Source organism: Chaetodon auriga, chromosome 4 (genome assembly GCF_051107435.1).
Source record: "Chaetodon auriga isolate fChaAug3 chromosome 4, fChaAug3.hap1, whole genome shotgun sequence".
Classification (NCBI taxonomy): Eukaryota; Metazoa; Chordata; class Actinopteri; order Chaetodontiformes; family Chaetodontidae; genus Chaetodon; species Chaetodon auriga.
Window position 1 is genome coordinate 20,983,971 of NC_135077.1, and position 24,102 is coordinate 21,008,072.

The 24,102-nt window shown below is 42.7% G+C and overlaps 1 protein-coding gene across 1 annotated transcript; it reads left to right on the top strand.

Moving 5' to 3' along the window:
• Positions 1-2,950: 2,950 nt before the first annotated feature.
• On the top strand, positions 2,951-23,789 carry armh3 (armadillo like helical domain containing 3). Its single transcript, XM_076728822.1, has 26 exons — positions 2,951-3,067; positions 4,329-4,438; positions 4,536-4,592; positions 5,031-5,177; positions 5,448-5,555; positions 5,648-5,740; positions 6,031-6,105; positions 6,216-6,302; positions 7,348-7,404; positions 7,519-7,562; positions 8,130-8,190; positions 8,337-8,383; positions 8,886-8,961; positions 9,739-9,829; positions 11,323-11,424; positions 11,699-11,757; positions 11,878-11,943; positions 12,246-12,315; positions 12,857-12,917; positions 13,013-13,101; positions 14,378-14,460; positions 14,839-14,965; positions 15,100-15,175; positions 18,279-18,357; positions 22,318-22,434; positions 22,808-23,789. Exons 2-26 carry the CDS (start codon positions 4,337-4,339, stop codon positions 22,898-22,900), a joined length of 2,067 nt encoding a protein of 688 aa, XP_076584937.1. The 5' UTR covers positions 2,951-3,067; positions 4,329-4,336; the 3' UTR covers positions 22,901-23,789.
• The last annotated feature ends 313 nt before the right edge of the window (positions 23,790-24,102 follow it).

Genomic DNA, 24,102 nt, shown 5'->3' on the forward strand with positions numbered 1-24,102 from the left:
GCTGTGCTGCTGGGCATCCAAATGCGTCTCAAATCTGCTCTTTAACGCACAGAAGCCTGGTGGGGGTTTCTTTCAGCTACACGGTGGTTAAACGCTTTCACCTATTGATCCGGTCCTTGAATAGAGAGCTTGAATGGGGAAGCCCCAAGAAGTAAGTTGCAAACCATTGCTCTAGAGCGCTGCTCGTGGAACAGATTCTCACATTAAAGCTTTAGGTAGAAGGAGCTTCTCCCTGTCATAGCTGGTGCAGCTCAAGAACGCCACCAACAATTGTGTCATTGGCTTCCAGCCGGTGGAAACTCTGACTGTCTCCTGGGCTTGAGGTGAAGCTGGAACAACCTGATGAAAAGCCTCACCACCACACAGGAGCAGACCCACTCTGACTGTTATGCCATTTCAGTGATTACCTCATAGATGACACTGCCGAGCTCTTTTTTTGGGGAGGATTCAGAAACATTTGTGAGTCCCAAAGAGATGAAGAACATGCACTTCATAGATTTCATGGATCCAGCTTAAGTTGCTTTCTTTGCATTTGTAGGACTTGTTATCCTTCTGTTCTCTTTCTTCCATCAGTATCTTCTCTTCCACTCTTCCTCCTACAAATCTTCAACTCAAACTGCCCAGAAGTCTTAAATATACTAATGACAACAGTTGAAGTGGTTACAGTAACATCAGTGCAAACTGGTTGAGTCTGTATCTCTCCATCTGCTGTTATCAGCTGCTGATGCATGCAAACTTGAGTCAACTTGTAAGTGGCCTCTGACACTTCATATAAAATAACTACATATTGTTTATATCCTGGTAAAAAAAAACAAAACTGTTCATTACTCTGTAAGCACTAATGCTGCACTATGATATGACGTTGTTGTCCTGTGGTAAACCCCATTAATTAGTCATCTATTGACAATATGTTGAGTTACTTTCTGTCTGTCATGTTTCTCATATAAAACGTTAATGTTTTGCATCAGCTGCAGGAAGCTTTCTCTCATAACCAGCTGACAGAACCACAGAGATGATTAACCGGCATCAAGCTACATTTTCTAAAAGATACCAATCCAGTGAAGGTAAAGAAGCAGCAAATGTCTGGGGAGTAAAGTTGTGTTGGAGGGGAGTTATGTGATGTGTTTAATTTTGATGAACTTGTATTGGCACTCCCACTGGTCTCTGTATCTCTGTGTTTGTGTTCTCATAGCACATAAATCTCAATGCGCTCTGGCATAAAGAGCTAACACTGATATCTCCACAGTGGCTCATCCTCTATCCTCACCCTGAACAAGTGTGAACTGTTTCTGTTTCTTCACACAATAAAACATGAGCTAAGAGCTTCAGGCTGCCATTAGCAAACTTTCAAGTTAAAAAACTAAAGTTAAAAACAACAACTTTGCCTACCTGCCTCTCTCTTTGTGTCAGTTAATGTTCTCTTTCACTCTCGGCTGCTATTCTTCTACGTCTCTCTCATTACAGTCTGATTTTCCTTTCTCTCTCTTGCCTCATCTCCTTCTCTGTCTAATGACACGGGAAAAGCAGAGCTCGACTCATTTATTTCAGAAATTGAGGTGCTCCATGTAGTCGTTACCAGAAATATTGCACCCTTGATGGTTAAGTTAATTTACCACAGAACTCACCAGGTCAAAACACAGAAGCATCGGCTGATGCTTTAAACTGGAGACAAAACCACTATGCAATTTATTATCTAAGTGCATTCATTTACAAATGTTATATATGTCAGTGCCTGTCAGTCCTGACTTTAAGTTCTTGGTGTAAGAGGACTTCAAAAGGCGTTAAAGCTAAAACTAGCTGAGAAGTTAGAGGTAGGTCAGAGGCACTACTCACAATCAGTCACCTTCTGCAGGTTATGCACCTTGTCATGTCAAATGGCTAAAAAAAAAAAAAAAAAAAAAAAGCTTCCAGAAATACTCTGATCCAAGTGACTTTTAACACAGTTTTGATATATTTTAACAGCGCTGTAACATTTAAACAGCACTGAGCTGGCAGGTGATTCCTCCATCAGCTCACATTGTGTTTACTGTCTCGCAACCTGTAAATGTGGGTTGTAAAGGTTCTTGGTGCTGTAAGAAGTTTGTGTGTAAATACACCTGTGAAACAGGCTGATATATTATTATGCTTTCAATCATGTTTAGTTTCCAGACAAAAAATGTAGATTTTTAATTCAAAACTCTCACTCAATATAAATATACCTGTAGTCTTTTCAGTCTAGTGTCACATAAATGCTGCATCAAAATATTCTCGCTCTGATAAAAAACAGCATAATGTATGATATTCCTGTTAAAAAGGGCCTCTTGTGTGCTGGTGCCTTAGTGTGTAGTACAGTCTTAGCTATAGATATTTAAATTTTGAAATAAGGTTTTCTGGTGTTTTAACTTTGTTCCCCTCAAGAGGTGTAAACTGCATCTTTGAACATTCAGCCTCCCTGAAGCAATCAGGCCTGTCCACAATGATGATCCCACCATCCAGATCTACATCTCTTCTGATAAGGAGGAGGAAGGTGAGGTCTAGATGGGCATCTTGGATGTAGGACAGGGCATTGCGCCACTCTCCTCTGACTGGGAGGAGGAAGATGAAGGGTGTATGAAAATGAAGACGACATTGAAGACAATGACGATGACAACATCAGACCTTGCTCTCCTCTCATCCAGCAGTTTCCAGAACATGTTTGGCAGGGATCATCTGAAGATCTGTCATCTTTATATTGATAATTGATAACTGAATTGCATTTAGGTAGCGATGCCATGCATGTTCTTTCCACAATCCACTATCTGCTGTAGTTAAAGCTCTTGTTATGTAGTAGTTATGTCACTTATCTTCTACCCCTTTGTGTGTTTCCACTCAGCAACAAGTGACCATATCACAGCCTTTTGTCGACAGTTTGCAATGTGTGGAGTCAACAAGTACAATGCCAGCTGTGAAAGGAAAGGATGGATATCTGAGGGGTGCTAAGACCCTGAGGACCAGCAGGAGGCTATTGATAGCAGTATGCTAGCAGAGGCTAGTGTTGTCACAAGGATTCATGAACCACATTTAAGACATAGATTTGACTTTAATTGAGGTAAGAACAAAGTACACTCACAGCTAAGCTGTACCTACCTAAATAATGTAATATAGTAATATTATAAGTAATTGCACTCTGACATTAAATCGCTTTCGCTAAATCGGTGTTACAATTCTTGTCTGACAGGTATTAGCTAGGTAGCGTTAGCTTTAGCGTGAAATTTTAGTTGATTTGTGTTCGGTGACCGAATTGCTAATAAAGTAGCTGTTCATTGAGTGTCGACTGGACAACAATACCTGCTTGTCAACGTGACCACGTCGTTGTTAGTTGTTAAATAGCAAGTTGAAGCCAGTTGGCTAACGATGAGTCAGTTAGCTATTGGCAGCTAATTGGCTAGCAGCCCATCCCAACTTACACTAAAACTAGCTAACGTTAGCGGTTAACATCATGTGCCATCAATTTAAGCAAATGTCACCTGATTATGACATACTACTATATACATACTAGCCACACTAATGCCGCTTTCGCTCATGTGCTTGGACGACGCTAATTGTTCAAACATTTTGTTAACCTAAACGTTTACGTGTATGAGTGAACGGTGTTTAAGTTTAAGTGCAAGTGTGGAAGTTACTAGAATTGTCTCCAAGCACAGTATTTCTGACTTTCTGAGCAAAGACATTAAAACATAGATTATTATGGCCTCTAACAGGTGACATTTCCTGGTCACCTGGCCAATTATGTCATGCAGTAACGGAAGTAATGACAGGCGTGTCTATCTGCTACGAAAGCGGTCGTCAGCAGACAGGTGTGATGGCCATAAGTTATGTGTTCAGTGTTCAGTGAAAGCAGCATCAATGAATTTATTCTATTAACAAGTGTCGCCTGTGTTGCCAAAGCCTCATTATTCCTCTGTGCCACAGTCCAGTATGGCTGTCCAAAAGCTATTAAAAACGCTTAATGAGCCACATTGTTGCACTGGCTGACATATTTCTCTATAATGATGAACAGGGCCACTGTAATTTATTTTGAGTCAACTCCACATTTACATCTTCGTGCTGTGTAGACGTCACTTGTGCACCAAATCTATGGCTGAAAACAGTCCCAGTCCCACACACGTCGGAAAGTACCGAGGGACACACTAACACATTATTTCTTGTTTTTTTCAGGGGATTTGTTGAGTATGACATAATGTAGAATACTGTTCACCTTATCCTTTAATGAATCCATAGAATAGAAGAAATCTCGAGGATTAATGCCTTTTTTATTTTTACATCATTTGTGTACACCCTTACTCAACTGACTGTGTTTCTTTTCTCAGACTTAGTCATGTCTCAGGTGGAGAAGAAGGCAGGGCTGCTGAGGAGGACGTCGTCCTCTAAGAAACCCTTGAAAGAGAAAGTGGTGCTGATGTATGATGAGATTTTTGCAGTGAGTATTGCAATGGGGCAGTGTCAGAGAAGGAAGGTAAAGAGAAATAAAACGGTGCTCAGGTGTAAACAAAGTCCTGTCTTTGTCTGTGATTTAGAAAGAGGACCCAGCCAAAAACAACCCTCGCTTCTGGGATGAGCTTTTTCTTATGAAGGTAAATTGAAAGAGCAGAATACTATACTAAGAGCAACAGCATGTTCACTAGAGATGTGTTCTGCATAGAAGAAAACACTCACTGTATTGTTTTGATATGATATGTAAAGTGTCAGCAAAGGTAGCGGGAGAGCTAGTTGAGACATATGGACAGTATCAGGCCTGAATATTGAATTAGTGAAGAATATGTCTGCAGCTTACAGTACATTGGAGAAATAAGACATTTTCACATCTATGTAGAGTTTCCTGAAATCCTTCTTAGGTGGGTCCTGCCTAGAAAAACACCTGTTGAACCTTACTTACAGGAAGTAGTGACATCCACAAATCAGATACAGTCCAGACAAATGCTGCACAGATTAGCCCACAGTACAGGACTGTGAAAGTTGTGTGGCGTAGACGGTGCAGTTTTGACAATCTCTGTCCTTCCACCATGTTTCAGGTGAACCTAGAGTACCTGGAGTCCAAGTTGGAGAGTGTGGATGGGGAGGAGGTTCAGCGTATCCAGGACAACATCAACTCTCTATTCCACCATTGCGTTCAGGCTCTGGGAGAGGAGCACCAGATCAAAGTGGTCAATGCCCTGCAGGTAAGTAAAGCTCAGGAGGATCACCAAGATTTTCACAGACAGATTGTAGTGCACATGTTAGCGCCACATCAGGAGCGTCTGAAGTATGCTGATGAGAGTATAACTGATCAAATTATCTTGGCTTGTCAGAGTCACAGACTCGGTTTTGTGTCCCTGCTGTAGCGCCAAGAAGACTTGAGACTGGAATGTATTTCTGTGTTTATGTGGAACATTTCACAGTATTCACTCTTTAAGCAATGCCTGTACTCTTCTTCATGCCTCTGTCCCCAGACTCTCTGTGCACTTTTCCGGGGGGTTCACCAGAAGAACAAGTCTGCATCTGGCTTTGACATCATCAACATGCTCATGGGGTTTGACAAGGCCGAGCAAAGGATGAAGGTGTGCGGAGAATACCTTGAGAGGGGAAGAGAGGGGTGAAAGACATGATTTGTGTTCATTCATGTTGTGTCTCATGTTTGTGTCTCCTGCAGGACCTGATGGAGAGACTGGACACCCTTCTTTGTGGAGATGGCTCAGAGAGTCTGAAGAGTCTTTGCCTCAAACTGCTGCTGTGTTTGGTGACGGTGAGACAGATCGTTTCAGCAGTAGTCTTTGGGAGATGCTTGTTAAAAACATCACACAAACAAACACTGTATTTATTATCCATATCTGACTCATGTGCAATTCAATATGGGAATAGTATTCTCATACTCTTGTATATAGTTGATTTTTATTCTGTATCTTTTTTTATTGTTATTATTGTCTCTCATTTATTCCTTTCTGTCTGTAACAATGCAGTTTCCCCTGTTTGGGATTAATTAAGTTTCCTTTTATCGTATATTATCACAAATATGTGGAAAAAATGTGTTTACAGGTGACAGACAATATTAGTCAGAACACCATCCTGGAATATGTGATGATCAACAGCATCTTTGAAGCCATTCTGCAGGTAAGTGATTAGTTGAAGACTGTGTCTGCTCTAATTCTGGGATTTTCATGTTATTTTAAAACCTCCTTTCTTTCCACTTCATCTCTGTTCTCCCTCTCGGCTCTCCTCAGATTCTCTCAGATGTGTCCAGTAGAGGGCAGCATGGTTATGATGCTGTGGTCCTCCTGGCCCTGCTGGTCAACTACAGGAAATATGAGGTGTGTACATATACTCACATGGGCCTGTACTTGTTCTGTCGATAGAAAAGCCTTTTGAGCAGCAGGAGGGTGCAGTAACTGTGCAGTAAATCCTTTTTAGTTGTCACTGAATAGATACTGAAGGTTCACCCAAACGCTCCAGAGATCAGGCTTCCTTTCCTCCACTGTTTCTGTCTTCTGCCATGACACAGAAACTGTAGAGGATACAATAGAAGCAGCTCCAGACGTCTGTTATATTACAGGAAGACTTCAACTCTAAGCTACACCGCAGAAGGGAAGCATGAGTGTGAGATTTTAATCAGCCTGCTCTTAATTACAGTTTTTCACAAAAGAAATGTTGCAAAACTCAGCTGAGTGAAATCAGTGTAGCCTGAGGAAAAAGGTTCATCCATGAACACATGAGCAGGATATTTATGCTGCTGAAAGCTAAACACAATATTTCTATTTTGCAAAAAAGAAACATTAGATACCTACATTAGGTCCTATATCAAAGAGACCCTCCTACATTTTGATGACAGAGAAGTAAACATGGTCTCTGAAATGACTTCCGATTCGCCTCCCTGTCCAGTTACTTCCTGGAGTGGCACTAAGGGAGGGGATGAAAGGATGAGGTTTTGGATGTACCCTCATACCTAAACAAAGTGTGCATCAGGAGCTGTGTTTGCATGTTCTCTGGTAAAATGTGTATTCTAAAATTTGTAAGACATGGAACATTTTTTATTTTAAGTGTGGCTGAAGCATGAAAAATACTGCTAAAAATCCAGCTAATGGCGATGGACTGGATGCTCCAGAATCACACAGGCTTTGCTTCCCTGTCTGTTCCCAAGAAAGCTGAGCTACATGCATTTTTAGTTGCATCGCTGAACCTCACAGAGTGTGTACGATCAGAACCCCTGAGCTGTAGTCTGTTGGGAGTGTAAGTATTGTAGATGACCCCGCTGAGGTGGGGGCCAAAGAGAAGTCCTCTCAGCATCAATTAAGCATTGATAAATATTAGTTTCAAATATTAAACTGCTTCTGATTGCACTGATTTTCTGTTTGTTAGTCTGTGAATCCATACATTGTGAAGCTCTCCATTGTGGATGATGAACCAACACTAGATGTAAGTATGTTGTCACGTGCTGTACTGTACCTTCTTCACTGCAGAGTAATAAATATAAATGGCCCTCACATCAGGCAGAATATCAAAGGTTTCACTGGATGTTTTCTTTCCCAGGGAATGGGTGTGGTTGTCCACCAAGCTCTGACAGAATATAACAGGTGAGATCCAAAAATGTCCATGTGTCAAAAACATGCTTTTCATGATGCGCTGCATGGTGCGCCGAGGCCGCTGGCGTCATCAGTTTACTTTGATGTCTGCCTTAGATATTCTATTTCTATTCTCCTGAAAAGCAGGGCTTTTATACAGTAGTTGTAGTTATTTATATCTGACAGTTTTCCTTGGCAGTCGGTAATAGTTTTTTCTTTTTTTTTCTGTTGGATGAGGCAAGGTTTGGAAATTAAAATGGTGTTTGTGCAGCAGATCTCGTCTGTCTGCGTGCATAGACAGACACATCAAAGTGATGGATGGCGGCTCCATACAGTTCATTGTTTTTGTGTATAAACTGAATGGCCCTTAGATAATAAATTGACGGGAGTAGAATGAGATGTTAGGTGAATGTGTGTTAGGTTACCAGTGCTGTGCTGGAGTGAAAACATATACTCTATCTCTGCCTCCGTCTCTGTGTGGCCCTTCATGGATCCAATTTGTTTGTCATTTGCTCCACTTTTTCCATCACTTCCTACTTCCTGTCCATCTTTTCTTTTCTCTTGTCTTTTTCCTTTCAGGCAGTACAAAGACAAGGAGGAGGAGAACCAGGGTGGGTTCTTCTCCACCTTCACTAGTATGGTACGATCTTACTCTAACTTCAGATTTTTGCAGTAGCTGACTGCTATTTCTTCCGTGAACATACAGTTGCTTTTCAAAGAGTTTGAACTGCAGCTCTGTAATTGCTTTTGTCAACACTGATAGCTTGATCCTTCTCCTGTGCACAGGTGGGCAGCATGTTCATCGCAGATGCTGATGAGAAACTCTCTGTACAGTAAGCGCAAAGTGATTTAAGTTCTTACCCATCAGTCAGTTGTAATTGCATTGCTCTCCACTTCAGTGTGTTTGCTTGTGCTCTGAACATGTTTGCTGTCATTGTACACTACACTGAAAGAAACTGAAAGAACCAGGGATGACAGTTATAAAAATGCAGCCAGTAATTTGTATTTGTGAACAGTGTTTACTGTTGTTTGACATCTTTTAATGCCAGCTCATTTATCAACGTTAAAACTGATTGTGAAGATATTTGGAAAATGATGTATTAGTAGTGACGCACATTGTCCAGTGGTTAATGATAGAGAAAATGAAAAAAAGCCACGTGCTGACGCATGAAGCCGTTGTTAATAAACTTTAAACACCACACTGCCCCTCCGCTTGTTTCTTGTGCTTGACTGGAGCAAAGTCGAAAGCTTTTTTCTGCCCAGTCTAATGTTATGTGCAGATTTACTTGATAAATGAATGTGCTGACTCTGACTACTAATTTCTTTCCTCTTAAGGACAAATGAGGCCATTCTGCTGGCGCTGTATGAGGCTGTGCACCTTAACCGCAACTTCATCACCGTGTTAGCACAGGTAAGATACGAGACTTTGAACTTTGGTGTTTGGATGTTAAGCGTTCAGTTGGAGCTAATTTTCCTCTCACACATTTTGGTTGTGCAAAAGTCCCTAAAAGTGCATGGTCACCCAAAAGAAAGGTTTATGGAGTGGAAAGGTATTTTTTGCTCAGAGGAGATTAGTGGGTGTTCCAAAATAAGAGCTCCTGCAGACTTGCTCGGGATCTGCATCGTTTGAACTTCACATTCATCAGTTACACTGTGAAAAATTAGATTTTTATGGCAAGTCAGGGATAGCCAAATATTCCTTGAAGTTTTTTTTTGTTCTTAAAATCCTCAGTCTTTGCTTCTTCTTCCTCGCTCGCCGTGTTGCTGTGAAACACTGAGAAAAGGTTTTCTATTCTTTGGCTTTCTCTGTGGGGACATTCAGATTCAGCGTTTGAGCCACGGGGGCTCACTAACTGCAGAGTGAGGATGGGGTCAAATGCAATTAGGATGGCAGCTGCTGAACAGTGCCTCCGGACCAGCTTCTGCTCTGAGGCCAATGAGCCACTGTGCTGCTTTTTGCAATGCTGTGATTAGTTAGAAATCTCAAGATAAATTAGCGGCACTGATTAATGTACCATTTGTGGAAATGTTTTGCTCCACCAGAAGTAAACACTCCTGCAGTCTCTAATCAAAGGCAGCCTGTCCTCCTCTCTCAGTCCTCATGTAAACCTCCCGCCCTCTCTGTGCTGTGGCAGCACATCACTTCTCTGTTAATGACAGTTCACACTTATCTTCTGTCTTTCAATAGAGCCACCCTGAGATTGACATCGCAACCACACCTACCACCCCTACTCCAACCACACCGACACCACTTGGCACAACACCACCCTCCCTAGACAGTAAGTCAACCTTTTCATTTCTTTGTTGTGGGAGACACTGACGGATGTCTGAGATGTCATCCATTGGTTTCTGAAGGGACATGTTCAAGTCTGTATCAGAGTTTCCTTCTCACCGCCCTCATGTCTTCTGTAGTGGAGAGGACGTTTTATTTTGCCTTTTTAGAAAGAAACAAGCATTTCCCCATTGATTAAATAGTCTTTTTATTTGATTTGCATTTTATTTTTGGAGGCATTGTCTGGCAGTTGTCATAGAAACTGCATCTTATAACTTCTTATAGTGCCTTCAATTTTCAGTTATAGTATTTTCCCCCCCAAAGGACACCAGAGCTCACAGGAGAGGACAGCTTTAACCTTGTCTTGTCAGCTGTGTGTCTTTACATAGCTTTATACCACAGCCTTACCCTTAAAACACAACTGAACTGAGCTGGAAGTACTGATCCTGTCAAAACACCTGAAGGTCAGCAAATGGAGTTGAAGGATTTGTGGCATCAAGATTCGCTGCTTCTGTGCCTCAGTTTAATCCTAACAGTGTTTTTGCTTATGTTATGTGACTACAGAGCCTTTCCAAATATTCAATAGATTTTGAAGGTTATCTAATGGAAGAGCGATGCTCGGATGTAATAAAAAGCATTTCTAATTTAATAAGCATATTATTGTACCATCCCAAGTAATTATTATCTCTTTCAACTGGCTCTGGCTGCCACTTGAGGTTTCATGGCAGGTAAATGTTGCAGCAAGCATAAAATTGGGTCATTTGGCATGAACACACACTGTAACTGTTAAAAGGTGCATCTTTCTCTCTCTCAGTCCAGATCTTCCCCCGCTGCTTCAAACCAAAGAGTCATTGTCTGTATAAAATATTAACCTCCGGCTTCAAATACAGATGAAAGTTTCACATGCAACGTGCATTATGCCATGTCATGGGAGCTTCAGCACTTAGAGGACCGTCCGCTCGGATCAGAAATGATTGCACACACATGCCTGCAGTCAAATGCCAGAAATGAGCTCTTTCCTTCCACAGTAAAGCCACCTGTGACGTTATGTTTTTTGACAGTGTAAAATCTTTCTTTGAGCCTGCAGTGATCTGAGGAAGGAGGAAACAAATGGTCGGGGGGAGGGAGGGAGGGATAGAAATGACCGACTCATCATTTATCCATGAAACAAGCTGTATGTTTCAGCAAGCGGGGATTTTTAAAGGGATGAAGATGCGTGTCTAGAAAACAAGAGCTGCAGTAGCTACATTAATGGGACATTACTTTCTATAATAGGGTTTGGGTTTGGGCTTAGGCTGGAATAGCTGATTGGCAGCAGACTGTACAGTTGTATGAGTTTGACTTACCACAATTATAATCCGTCTTTCTGTTCAGTTTCACGTATGTCCTCCTTCTCCATAATAATTAGAAACATTGGTTCGATTGTAACTGCATTTATGCTGATGATGATTGATATGATTATGTGTGATTGATGTTTTATTTGTTTTATCTGCTGTGTAGTGATGAACAACCCAGAACTGCCTCTGGATCCCAACCTGCAAACCAGCAACCTTCTCATCACCTTCCTCAAGTATGCCTCCATTGTAATGCAGGATACAAAAGGTAAAGAGAAACCTTCATGCCCTCTTCATCAGTCTCCGTCACACTACCTTCCTGTAATTCTTCATCCTTTCACTTTTCCTTGTCCTTAAGTGTCCTCACGTAGTTGTCTCAGACAGCGGTGGCAAATAAAAGCTGTTCTCTTCAGTCCCACAGTTGTTATCGCACTTTATAACATCCTTTTGTTTTAGGCTTTATTCTCCTAAAAGACCAGAGAAGAGAAAAGCTCTCAGATTTCTTTCTACTTGCTAAGAGTCTCATATTTTTGTGTTTCCAGACGAGCATCGACTCAACAGTGCCAGACTGTGCCTAATCATCCTCACGTGCATCGCCGAGGTAGGAAGAGCCACACTGCTGCAACATTTCTCCACACATTGTCTTTGTTCTGACTTCACCTGTGTGTGTGTGTGTGTGTGTGTGTGTGTGTGTGTGTGTGTGTGTGTGTGTGTGTGATAGGACCAGTACGCTGATGCCTTTCTTCACGATGACAACATGAACTTCAGAGTCAACCTCCACAGAATGGTGGGTTCCTGGTTGATGAGTGAAAGTGAGCATGATAGAAATATCAACATGTAGAGAAACCAGCAGTCTCCAGGAGAAAAGCACTGGAGGAATCAGGTTTCTCGAATCTCCCAACACTATCCTCTTTGCTCAATTTGACATTTGAACTGTTGTCTTGTACAATATTGCTTGTCAAACCTGATATCAGCCAATACTGCTGATATGCTGATACACTTGGCCTTTTTTATCATGTGCAGTATAAAGTCTACTTTATATATATATTTACATACTGATTGTATATGTAAATTCTGTGTATTTTTCAGCCCATGAGGCACAGAAAAAAAGCTGTGGACAAGAACATCCCTTCACGGCCGCTGGTGTGTGCTGTTCTAGGTATGAGGAACATTTAGAAGTGTATACTGTGGACTCAGAGGAGCAGAGACTCTGACGTGTGATATTTTTGAAGGCCAGTCAGTTAGCTGTAACCTCTGGTCTATAATTGCTCATGGAAACGCTTAGCTGTTTTGTTCTGATGGTCCCAAGATTGTGAAAGATGCTCAAGTTGCTTCTCTATTTTTGGACTTTCTCTGGTGTAGATGTGTACGCTGTACTGGCTTGTATGAATTCATGGTGTCCTGTAGGCCCAATGCATCCTCTAGTTAAATGCATGAGTAATGAGAAGTTAATGATTCATTCTTAACAAACTCTAGAAATATTTTAGGAATTGTTTGTGCAGATGTCATTGATTTACTTTATAGATCATATGTATTGACATTTCCCAGCACATTTACTGGCATGTTTAATTTCCTGGGTGGCTTTGTTTGTTTCTGCTTGTTGCATTTTTGTTTCCCTTGATGTTGTGTTATTGTGTCCAGTGATATTTGAGGTTTAACAGTTATTTCTTCTCTCTCTCTGTCTGAATCCCTTTGTCTAGATCTGATGGTGGAGTTTATTGTTACTCATATGATGAAGGACTTCCCCATGGATTTATACTTGTGAGAACACGTGCACGTCACACATGCACACTCCTCTGGTCTCATCCACCAACCAGCTCCGTCACCACAGTGTTATGTGTTCATTTGCTGTGCAGGCGCTGCGTGCAGATCATCCACAAACTCCTGTGTTACCAGAAGAAGTGCAGAATCAGGTTACACTACACGTGGAGAGAGCTGTGGTCAGGTACAGATACCAACCTTTTTCTCTTGTTTCATTTCTATCAGAATGATGAGATAAGCAGGAACTTAGTCCGGGGAACCAAGAACCTTTTGAGGAACTCAAAAGCTGAACCTGCAGGAACCACAGACTTCCTGTGTGATAGTTGTAGTACTTGGTCAAACGGAGACACCGTGGAAGCTACAACACTTCATTCAAAGAACAAGAAAGTATCAGAGAGAGAGAAGGAGAGAAGGAGCAGCGGTGGTCGAGTGAGCAAGAGAGTCACTGAGAGAGAGAGGAAGCAGCCGTGAGAGCAAAGAAAGCGAAGGAACAAAGTAAAACGTCATTTACTGATAGTCACACAAGTTTTCGTTATTTCAACTTGTCTCTCATGTTGAGAACGGAGAACAACTCTAAACACTACGATGCCTGTGATCCTCGGCTAACCCTGCTCCACCTTTGCACCAAACAGGAAAATTAAAGTTAGGGATAAAGTTACCTTTCTTACAGTGTCTGCTGATATATGTGGTCCTTGCAAACTTGTTAAACTGTTGCGGAAGTTTGATGTGTCTGAGGACGTGTTTCTACTTATTTTTCAAATATACAAAATTTTAACTCGGATTTTGTATTTTGCCGGGATTTACTTTTAAGAGTGGAGTAAATGGGTACCGCTTCTCGAAAACAAAGCTAATTTCCCTCTAAAGTCGCTGGGCCTGTTGTTTTGGAAATGTATTGCATCATTGAGATTGGATAATGAGTCTCTAAAGAAAGCACAATCCATCCTGGTGGCCTTGTTTTCAGCCTGGTCAACACACAATAGGATCACATTTCAGCTTGTAATGGCCCCATCGCACTGTGTCTCATTAGAATACAAATTCCTCTAATCAGACCAATAATCAGCTTAATTCCCTGAATGACACCGACCCTGTCCTCCTGGTGGTGATGGTAGCATACCATGAAATAAGACTGGAGAGAAAAAATGGGCCAAATTAAAGCAATAGATGTGTTAATCTTTTTGCAGCGTGTTGTTGTGCCAGCTTGTGTTGGAGCTTGTTAAAAACTTTTTTTTGGGGGGGTTCTTGTGGGGGTGGGGTCACACTTGGTTTTGTTTTTCTCCATAACAGCTTGTGAAAGGAGTTGATTTGATGTTGAAAGCCCCCCCCCCTCCTGTGTTTCCATTATCGACTTTAATAAAGATGCACAGTGAGCAGAGCAGAGTGCTGCCACATGCCTCCGCTGCTAGACGACCATCAGCACTCCAGATTATTTCATTAATGTGTGCATGTCTCCCTCTGCACAGCTCTCATCAACCTGCTGAAGTTCCTGCTGTCAAATGAGACCACACTGCTGGCCAAGCACAACATCTTTTATTTGGCCTTACTGGTGAGAAACAAACACACACACACACACACACACACAGTCACAAAACTTGCACACAGGACCTTGATGGAGCACAACCCACAATGGAAATTAGTTTCGCAGGGATGTGTCTGCTGCCAGATGCTGTATCAGTGGTGCTGCTTGTAGGCCAGCTGTGTGTGTGACTCAGATAACTCACGAGTCTAAACTCTCTTTATTAGTTTGCCAGAGGAGACAGAAGAGGCCAAAGAGGCTGCGTATGCAGAATCTGACGCAGTTTAAATTTGATTTCCCTTTAGAAAACCTATTTTTGGTTTGTTTTTCTTCTCTTGTTTGTCCTGTGATGTTCCTTTTGTTTCAGGGTGAAGCTGTTTATCCACTAATGTGCATCTTCTTATCCAGGTAGTGAACCTGTTCAACATGTTCATAACATACGGCGACACATTCCTGCCCACCTCCAACAGCTACGATGAGCTCTACTATGAAATCGTACGAATGCACCAGGTCTTTGACAACCTCTACTGTATGGGTGCGTCAGTAGAAACTTTGTTAAACCCAGAAAAAATCACCATATTAATTGACACTTAAAATTGTTAATTAGAGCCCCAAAACTGGGTTGAAAACACGTTAAAACGTTTTTGTTTGTCATTCTCTGCCTTCCAGTTCTGCGAGTATCAACCAACACGGGCCAGTGGAAGGAAGCAGCCAGCAAAGTTACACACGCCCTCGTCAATGTTCGGTAAAAACACACTCAGAAACACATGCATATATATATACTGTACCCTAAGAAGGAGAAAGGAGTCATTGGAGTGAAGAGAACTGTAAATAAGGATGTGATGTGATGGAGAAAGGTCAGAATGAAGTGAATGAAGTAAAGTCTCCCTCCCCAGCCTGTTCCTTTTGTTCTCCTTCCTCCAATTCCTCCCTGAGGCCCCTCGATTGGATAATTTTTAAGCCTTAATCTGCTTCACCCAACCACGCTCCAGTCCACACACATGCTGTACCCGGTCTCTCTTCCTCCATTTTCCCCCCTAATCTGTCTTTCCTTCTCCATCTTCTCTGAGAAGATGATCCTCTGAGGTCACCCTGGCTTGGAGGCCCCCGAGGGCGCCCGTATGAGCAGGGTACTCTCCGAGGATTCGCCCACTCAGCTGGGCTCCTGATGGGGCAGACTCCACTGCTTTAATGGGCAATCGCAAGGGTTGAAGGGAAGGTGGGGAGCAGGAAGATTGAGAGAGTAATATTTGAATTTGAATAAGAATAGATGAATAAATGAATGGAGACAGAGAGATATAAAGAACCACAGTGTTGAAATGAACTCAAATGAAGGCACCCCTTGGTTTTTTCTCCCATCTGTTCATTCCTCCATGCGCTGGTTTGCCACATGGAAATGACTGCAGAATTATCAGTATGGGAAATTCTCTGCATTTCTTTCACTATAATTTATTTGATATAAGACCTAAGACTCTAAGACGGTACAAAATAAGCCGTTTGATTTCACAGCTGTGCTTACTGCATCCACTTACATTGGCGAGATAAAGCAGTTTATTTCATCTAAATCTATACTAATGCTGGAAAAGATTGCCTCTGAATGTTCATGTGAAACTCCCTGGTGTGCTCAGGCATCGAGGAAGAATTGAACAGAAATGTGTTTTGGTGTTAAACAGCCTGTCTGTAATTGGCGTCCCCTAGAAGTTTGCTTGTCAGATACTTTGACAATAATAACCGTAAAACCTTCGCAGACTGCCACACACATCAACATTAGTCCGTGCTGGCTGCAATTTTACAAGACATGACCAAAAGTAAATGGAGAGCTCTGTCTCTGTCTCTTGTGTGCTTTTGGTTTGAGGCTGTTTTTTGTGGTTTGGGCTTGGACTCTCAGTTCCAGTTCAGGGAAATCTTCATGCTACACCACCAAGTAATTATGTCCACACTACAGACTGTTTCTGTTGTCAGACAGTGACCGAGTATGAAATAAGGACGTGACTGCGGCTCATAAATCGTGCCATTCCTGGGCTGCTTGGCTGCACTGCTGATCATTATTTCCTGACCGTGACATTGTCTGACAAATAAAGGCAGTATAATAGCAGCAGTTGTGCTGTAAAAGTTAGAGGTCACAAAAGATTGTCTATTTACTGCAGCACACCCCGTGGCTGTGACTGGGCAGGCTAACATCATTGCTTTGCTGAAGCTCTGTTCTCCCTTGGACTCATTAAACCACCAAGCTGGCATTTCACTTTTTATCCACTTGGAAAAGCTCAATTTTCATTGTACATCTTGTTTGTATGAACAGCTTGTTGATGTGAATGTACTATGGCATGGATCTGCAGCACCAGCGCGCCTGTAATACTTTGCTAAAATACATCTGAGGTCTAGAAGTGGAACAAACACTTCACTAATGGCTAAAACTACCATAGATAAAACTCCCAACATACTACCACGAGGTGGTAATTCTATTTCCTCCTCTGTTTTGCGCCTGCCTCCCTTCACAGGCCGAATCAACCTATCAGCTTGTTTGGATGCTCAGGTTGATATTTGGTGTGTTTGTTGGGACCTTTGTGAGCCTGCGGTTACCAAAGGCTCCTGCATGCTTCATGTGGTGACCCGGGCACAATCTGCTGTGCGCGTTTGTGCGTTTTGGAAGAAATAAGTGAGTCGGTCAGGAGTCCCACAGACCAACTAACCAGTCATCACGCGTAATGCGTTTCAGTCAACTGCTGTTATGCAGATATTTGGAGTTTTTTCATTGCGATAAACAGCTGGTGCTGCTGACGGTCGGGTGCTATTAAACAACTGTGAAGAAGCTCAAACAAGTAGAACCTCAAACAAAGGAAAATGTAGAAAACATGATGGAAATATGGCAGAAATGCTTCTGTTGTTTGTTCCATGTATTCGTTGTGGGTCCAGCAGATCTGGGGTCTCATTTATCCATACTAGAAGTGCATCAGTGCACAAAAGCCAAAAATGGCGTCTGCCAAAAATTAAATCAGACTTCTAAAACTGTGCATATGCACACCTGAAGGCAATGTTCTCTTCTAGTCAACCTGCTCTCTGCACACCCACGTTTCCACAACCGATGATGATCATTTCATCAGTTAGTTACTGTGCAGTCCGGCCCCCCGGGGCGGGAAATGTCATGGTGAGACAGTGCTGATGAAATGTTGAATGGACTGTGATTAAAGATTTGAGTTGACCTGTATGTTTGAAATTGAAAGGTGCTTATGGAGATGTTATGGCTGATGACAAGTGCAGTCTGCAGTGCCAATGTTCATACACATGGGTCAAAGTTTTTCTGCTTTAATAGATCACAACTTTTGTGTAAGAAGTGGCTGATGGCTCGTTCGTGTGCTGTTTTGTGCTTACTTAGTGGTAATAAATGAGACCTCAGATCCGTTCGTCTGATGCAATGTTTGTCTTGAAGCCTAAAAAAAGTTAGCAAATTGAAATGCACCTAAAACACGTGTATGGAAAAGACACTTTGTGATCTCAAAGCCATCTAACCCATGGGTGATGCGTCCAGGCAGAGTATTGACAGAGCATTAGGGAGGACAGCCATGTCCTCCCTAATGCTCTTGAAGGAGAAAATCCCTGCAGGCAGGTTCCAAAATCTGGTGGATTCTTCCCAAAAAGTAGACTGATAGAACAGCAGATTAATGCTCATGGTTTTGGAATGAGGTGCGTAACAGTCACATATGCCTGTAATGTTCAGGTCTGCATCTAGTCTGAGAGATACAGTGTGTGTGTGTGTGTGTGTGTGTGTGTGTGTGTGTGTGTGTCCTTGGACTTTGACGAAAATATCCATTCTGCTTCATTTCAGAAGTGTTTATGTGTTTGTGTTTAAGGGCCATCATCAACCATTTTAACCCCAAGATTGAGTCATACGCTGCAGTGAACCACATCTCCCAGCTGTCAGAAGAACAGGTAAACACACCTTCACACTCATCATGGCTGATCAGCTACACACAGGCCAGGCAGGTGGGAGGACGCTGGTCACAACAAATACGAAGAACACTGTACAGGACAGATGGAGACACACACATGTTCACTTCTGGACACACTGAAACATAGGCAGTATTCACCTCTCACAGTACTCACCTGAAAAAGAAAACTTCAATTATTTCGATTTTTAAGTATATATTAAAAACACTGTAAGTGTTGCCGTTTCTCTGGTGCCTACGACCGTAGACATAATCTCAGTTTATCCACACAAAAACAGTCCCACAAACACACACACACACACGGAGGGAGAGTTGAGCCATTAAGCACCTGGACAACGTCTGAAACACTGAGTTATTCCTTCATCATTAGTGGAGAAGCTTCAGTGTGGAAGGAGGCTGAACGTCACTGATACGAGCGCTGTGAGCTCCATTTAAGGCTTTATTATTTATGTTGAATCAGTGGGGATAGGAAAACAGCCGGAAGAGTCCTGTTTTTTAGAAGCTGATAAGCAAGTGATGGATTTGGTCATTATCCTCTCCAATTACCTCTGCTTTTATCTGCTAGATTTATTCACAACAAAGAGGGAAGGTAGAAGTTAGCTCTGGCGTCTGGGAGCTGCCGGTGGTTTTCTACGACATTCTGCTTGTGATATTAACTCCCTTCTCATTAGATCAAGTGACTTTGTCTATTTATTATTATTATTTTGTATTTAAAATGTCGATGCTGTTCATCTTATAGGTGTTTTCACTTTTTCTATCTCATTAGACTTCTTTTTTAAACCTTCTAAACCCCTTTTTTTGGCCTCTTGGGGGCAGCAGAACAACACGTTGAGAAAGGGGGTGGGTCGCAAGCACTTGCTTAATTACACATCAAGCAGATGAAAAGCAACATTAATTTGGAGTCGTGTGTCTGGCCAGCTGACAAACTTCCAGTATTGAATTCAAATCACTCTCTTTTAGCTCTGTTCTTTGGTCTCCACCAACTCTTGAGGGTAATATCTGTCTCTTTAGCTGTTAAATGCTATAATGGAGTTTTAGAGGTCGTTCTTTGAAACCAGTTGTCTGCTGCAACTGGAAACGACCTGATGAGAGTGAGTGAGAGTGAACTGAAATAAAGCTGAGGACCTTAAATCAACGTTGTTTTAAGCCAGGCTGAGGCTACAGGAGTTTTGGGCCGACTGAGTCCCCACAGCTGGAGGAGATATCTGGTCTGGAACCTTGGTGGGTACCAGTGTTCGGCCCAGAATATCTGGTAATGTGAGGGGTTTACAGATCCAGTCTTAAATGTCCTGAACTGCTCGGAGACTCATTGTGGCTGCTCCAGTCGTTTCCAACATGTTTGATTTAGGAGTTAAACTGTGGACGGTGACGTCAGTACAGTACAGTAGTTAATGAGAGAGATAAGTCGACGGTGTTGCCAAGCAGTGGTAAACATTGTAGCCCTTGAGGCTAACATTAACTGGCATACTGCTGTTGACAGATATTAAAACTGGCAGTTAAAATAGACAAGCTGTGTTCACTCTGTATCCCCAAATATTTTCCCTCCGTCCATCCTCACGCTCAGCACTGGGGTTGAACTGTGGAGCTGCGTGAAGACAAACAGTCGGCAGTAGTTTAAATGAAGATGTCCACACTGACACAGTGCCTCAGTGAGCGGCTGTCTGCATCCTGTCCAAACCATCTGACACAACCGTTCCACACTGACACTCCTCTCTATGCAGATTTTTATTGGAGGTGATGCAGATAGTTTATTCAGCTGTCCAACATCCCATTATCAGTGGATTGTCATCTCAAATTGTGCTGTATGCTCGTTTACAGTGGTTATAACAGGTTGGAAAATACAGATACTGAATCAAGACAGATGGTCATTATTACACGACTCAGATGGGGGACAAAACCTTGATCTGGACATCTGTTACATGGAGGACTTATTAAGGGCTGTCATCAGTATTCTTGTTAATTTTGGTCTGCTCTCATGCCACTAATCATTTTTATGATTGTAAATGATAAAGCACAGTAAATAAAATACGTGGCACGCCTTGGTAGTCCAGGGTTTAAGGCAGATCATAAACCAGCTGTCCCACTGGGGACCTCTTGTTTCACTTCACTCTACCCCCCTCACCCATTCTGTGCTATCTCCCTGCTGTCGTCTGCCTCAAAAGGACTTTGCTCATTTATCAGACAATGTACTTGACTCGTCTCAGAGTTCCTAAAATGTAGGTTGCACAGCTTTTACGTGAACAAAAGGCCACTTCTGTCTTACCTCCGGCTGAACAGGATCATACTCACAGCAAACACACACAGAAGTCCTGTTTAAATTCATCCAAAAAAGCAGTCCCACTGATGAACGCTAATGTAACCAGAGGAGCTCTGCAGGGGTCGGCGCTCAGCTGTAGACTCAGACCTGTGTCATGGGACAGAACGGAGGTAGAGAAGAGCAGATGATGTGCTGAGCTTCGGTCCGTTTGAGGGACGCTCAGACTGTCATTTCTTCAGATGAGCTCTTCATGTTTCTCTCTCTTCATTTTTTTATGAAGTGTGAAACCGTGCATTTCTTTCCCTCTGTCTTATGACACACACGCTCTGCTCAACACACACACACACACGCACAGTAACCACCTGCACTCCATCCGCCTGAAGCGTCTTCATTTGCTTTAGTGACACTAGAAGATGGATGGCCTCCAGAAACACACAGCATTAAAACGAGCTGCCGTCTGTCCGTCTGTCTGTCTCTCACACACAACACAGTGTCAGAGTGAAAACACACTTCAGGACACGAGGCTGCTTTTAGATCCGCTTCTCAAACACAATGACAACTGCGTGCACACAGACACGTCTGCTCAGTGATGCAGAAAGTCACTCCGCTGAGTCGAGTGTAAGGTGGTACACGTTACGTCTCTTCTGTCTCTTGACTGTTGAATTCCCCATTTATTTTTCCTCAATTTTTCATTTTTTCCTCATCCAACCAACCAGTGTGTCATAACTCACGCTGTCTCCCCGCCCCCTCCCTTTCCTTTCATCTCTTCCGTCCTCTCCATTCGCCGCCGGTGAGAAAAAAAAAAGCCTAAACACACATTGGTTGAGGTTATCATTCAAACCTACCTTCACATTTCCACAGAGGGTGATGGAGAGCTGTGAGGGAGGAGGAAGCAGAGAGAGAGAGATGTGTGTGTATGAATTTTTCATCAGTGTACCATCAGAGGTTGAAATAAAAACAACAGCATTTTTTTTTTTTTCCCTGAGCAGAGCCGCAGATTTATTAGACCAAAATAAAAGGAAGAGGAATGTTTTCCTGCTCCTGAGCCTCCGTTAATAAATTTTAACATGGTGATTCAGCGGTGTAGTAGATGTGCGGTCAGGGCTGAAGGAGGAAATGTGAGTGCATTAACTGAATAAGACCTGTTCGTGGCTGAACATCTGTATGTCTATCTGGATGAAAGCTGAACTCGTTTGAGAGACGTGTGTGTGTTCATAGAGCTTCTCTGGGACGCGTGACAAAGTGTGGCTCGTGCGTTCATTGTGAATGTTTCATGCTGTGTGGAGTGTCGCGGGCGCATTAATAAAATAATGGAAAAGGCCTGGTTAGGGGCTATTTCACGGCTGAATGGGGGGATGGCAGGGGTGGAAGTGTGGAGAATCTCTGCATAATTAGCTCTGATTTCAGCTCACCCTCTTATCTCAGCTGAGCTTTACTTCAGGCAAGTGTGTCCTGTGCACACAGTACACACTCACTTTACTCGATTAGCTGGATTGTATTCATCGTCTGACCTTAAAATGAGGAGGAACCAGATGTGATGCTACCTGCCATATGATCCCTCATGAATATAAATGTAATAAAGTATTAAAGACGAGTTGGTCTTCACTGTGCAGTGCATTAACCGCTCGGCTTTATGGAGTCAGGGAGTTGTGCTAATTTTGCCTTCCTCGTCTCTCGCCCTGGTAGGTGTTGGAGGTCGTTCGGTCCAACTATGACACGCTGACGCTCAAACTGCAGGATGGTTTGGACCAGTTCGAGAGATACTCGGAGCAGCCCAAAGAGGCTGCCTTCTTCAAGGAGCTGGTAAGACAGAGAGAGCACGGCATTGTGGGTGTTGAGGGTTTAATGTGGTCTGCTGAGACTCCCCAAATGAATCCACCCTTCCCTGCAGTGTCACTCCACATCAAGTCACCCTCACAGCTCACAGGATGCTCTGTAAATTATAAAGTTTTTTAAAAGCAGCAAACCCAGATTTTATGTCCCTGAGCACCTGACAGTGGTTATGTGTGCAGTTGCAACATGACTGTGATCACTGCTGCTTCCAGTAAACAAGGTGTGAGCTTCCTGTAATAGAGAGTGAACAGAAATTAGCTGCTGAATGTGAACCAGAGCGCCTCTGAGTAAGAAACCGTTAAACTACAGAGTCTGCTCTGTCTGTCTGTCTGTCTGCCTCCAGGTGCGCTCCATCAGTCTGAATGTGAGGAAGAATGTCTCTCTGAACACACTGAGTCAGGACGTCCTGCTCAAAGAGTTCTCCACCATCTCCTGAGACACACACACACACACACACACACACACACACACACACACACACACACAGCCTGCTCCTCCCTTCAGATGGACATATACGGACATTAACACATACTTCCACATATACTGTAAAATCCAAACACCAGACCAGTACAATCCTCCATTGTTCTCTCCGCGATTCGTCTTAATTCCTCGTCCTCTGTCCCTCCTGTGAACTGAACTTAATGATGGAAACAGACACCTTCAGGCTGGATGCACCTTAAGGAAAGACCTGAAAACTCTCCAGACTTGCTTCCTTCATGGTCGTTCGTGCGCGATAACCGACAGGAAGTGCCCGTGTTACACTGGTTCTTCGTGTGCACTCTGCAGTATTGGCTGGACTGTTAACTGACACATGAAGGTTTGGTTTTTGACGTAGTGCATTCAGTTGTTTTTAACCTCGTGACCCTTGAGCCTGTTTAAGTTTGAATCTTCCAGTAAGTCCTCTGTGATTAGAGCATTAAGTCTTTCTTTGCGGCTGCTTGTGTGAATGTTAACTTAATTCTCTGTGTTCAAAACAAGTATTTTCTATTTACACGCTAAGTCGTTTTTCCATTTGTTGAACATATTCATCTGAACATGGTGAGAGAAGTGTTATATTCAGACGATGGTCAGACATCATACGGGGGATTATTGCTGGTGTTTCTCCGGCGCACGAGGTCAGTTTTGTAAAGGAAAAAAAAAAGAATCATCCATTCAGCCTTTTGAACTCCTCCTGGCTCTTTCTCATTCATTATTGTTTTTAGACTGGAAGCAGAGCTGAATTATGCAATTTCTTCAAGTGTAGGGTCTTGTTTCTTTCATCGCTAACTCCTGTAGGTATATTTATGTTTTGTTTTTTAAATAAAGGTTGGTTTCCTACTACTCAACTAGTGCTTCCTCTTTTGACCATTTATTCAAGAAACATCTATATTGTAACATCAAGGCTAACGCTCTCTTTGTACATAAGCTCTGCAACCACACACACACACACACACACACAGTCCTCTGCTGACACATTGGACGTCAGTGGGAGACTTGATTTCTTACCCCCGCTTGCTGCAGAAGTGACGGATGACTTTTCATACGCATTGAATACGCTCTTTGATAACAAATGCTTTTGTCTCGGGTCATTTTTTTTACTTGGCCGCTGTCGAGCACATGTGACCTCTTGAGTAAAAAGTCAAGCAGATTACTTTGAGT

What these genes read in the sequence shown, in the direction of transcription:
- armh3 (XM_076728822.1), top strand. Translation starts at nt 4,337, where the DNA reads ATGTCTCAGGTGGAGAAGAAGGCAGGGCTGCTGAGGAGGACGTCGTCC. An exon ending in AAGTGGTCAATGCCCTGCAG is followed by an intron (nt 5,178 to 5,447) that starts GTAAGTAAAGCT and finishes CTCTGTCCCCAG; the next exon opens with ACTCTCTGTGCACTTTTCCG. An exon ending in AGGCCGAGCAAAGGATGAAG is followed by an intron (nt 5,556 to 5,647) that starts GTGTGCGGAGAA and finishes TGTCTCCTGCAG; the next exon opens with GACCTGATGGAGAGACTGGA.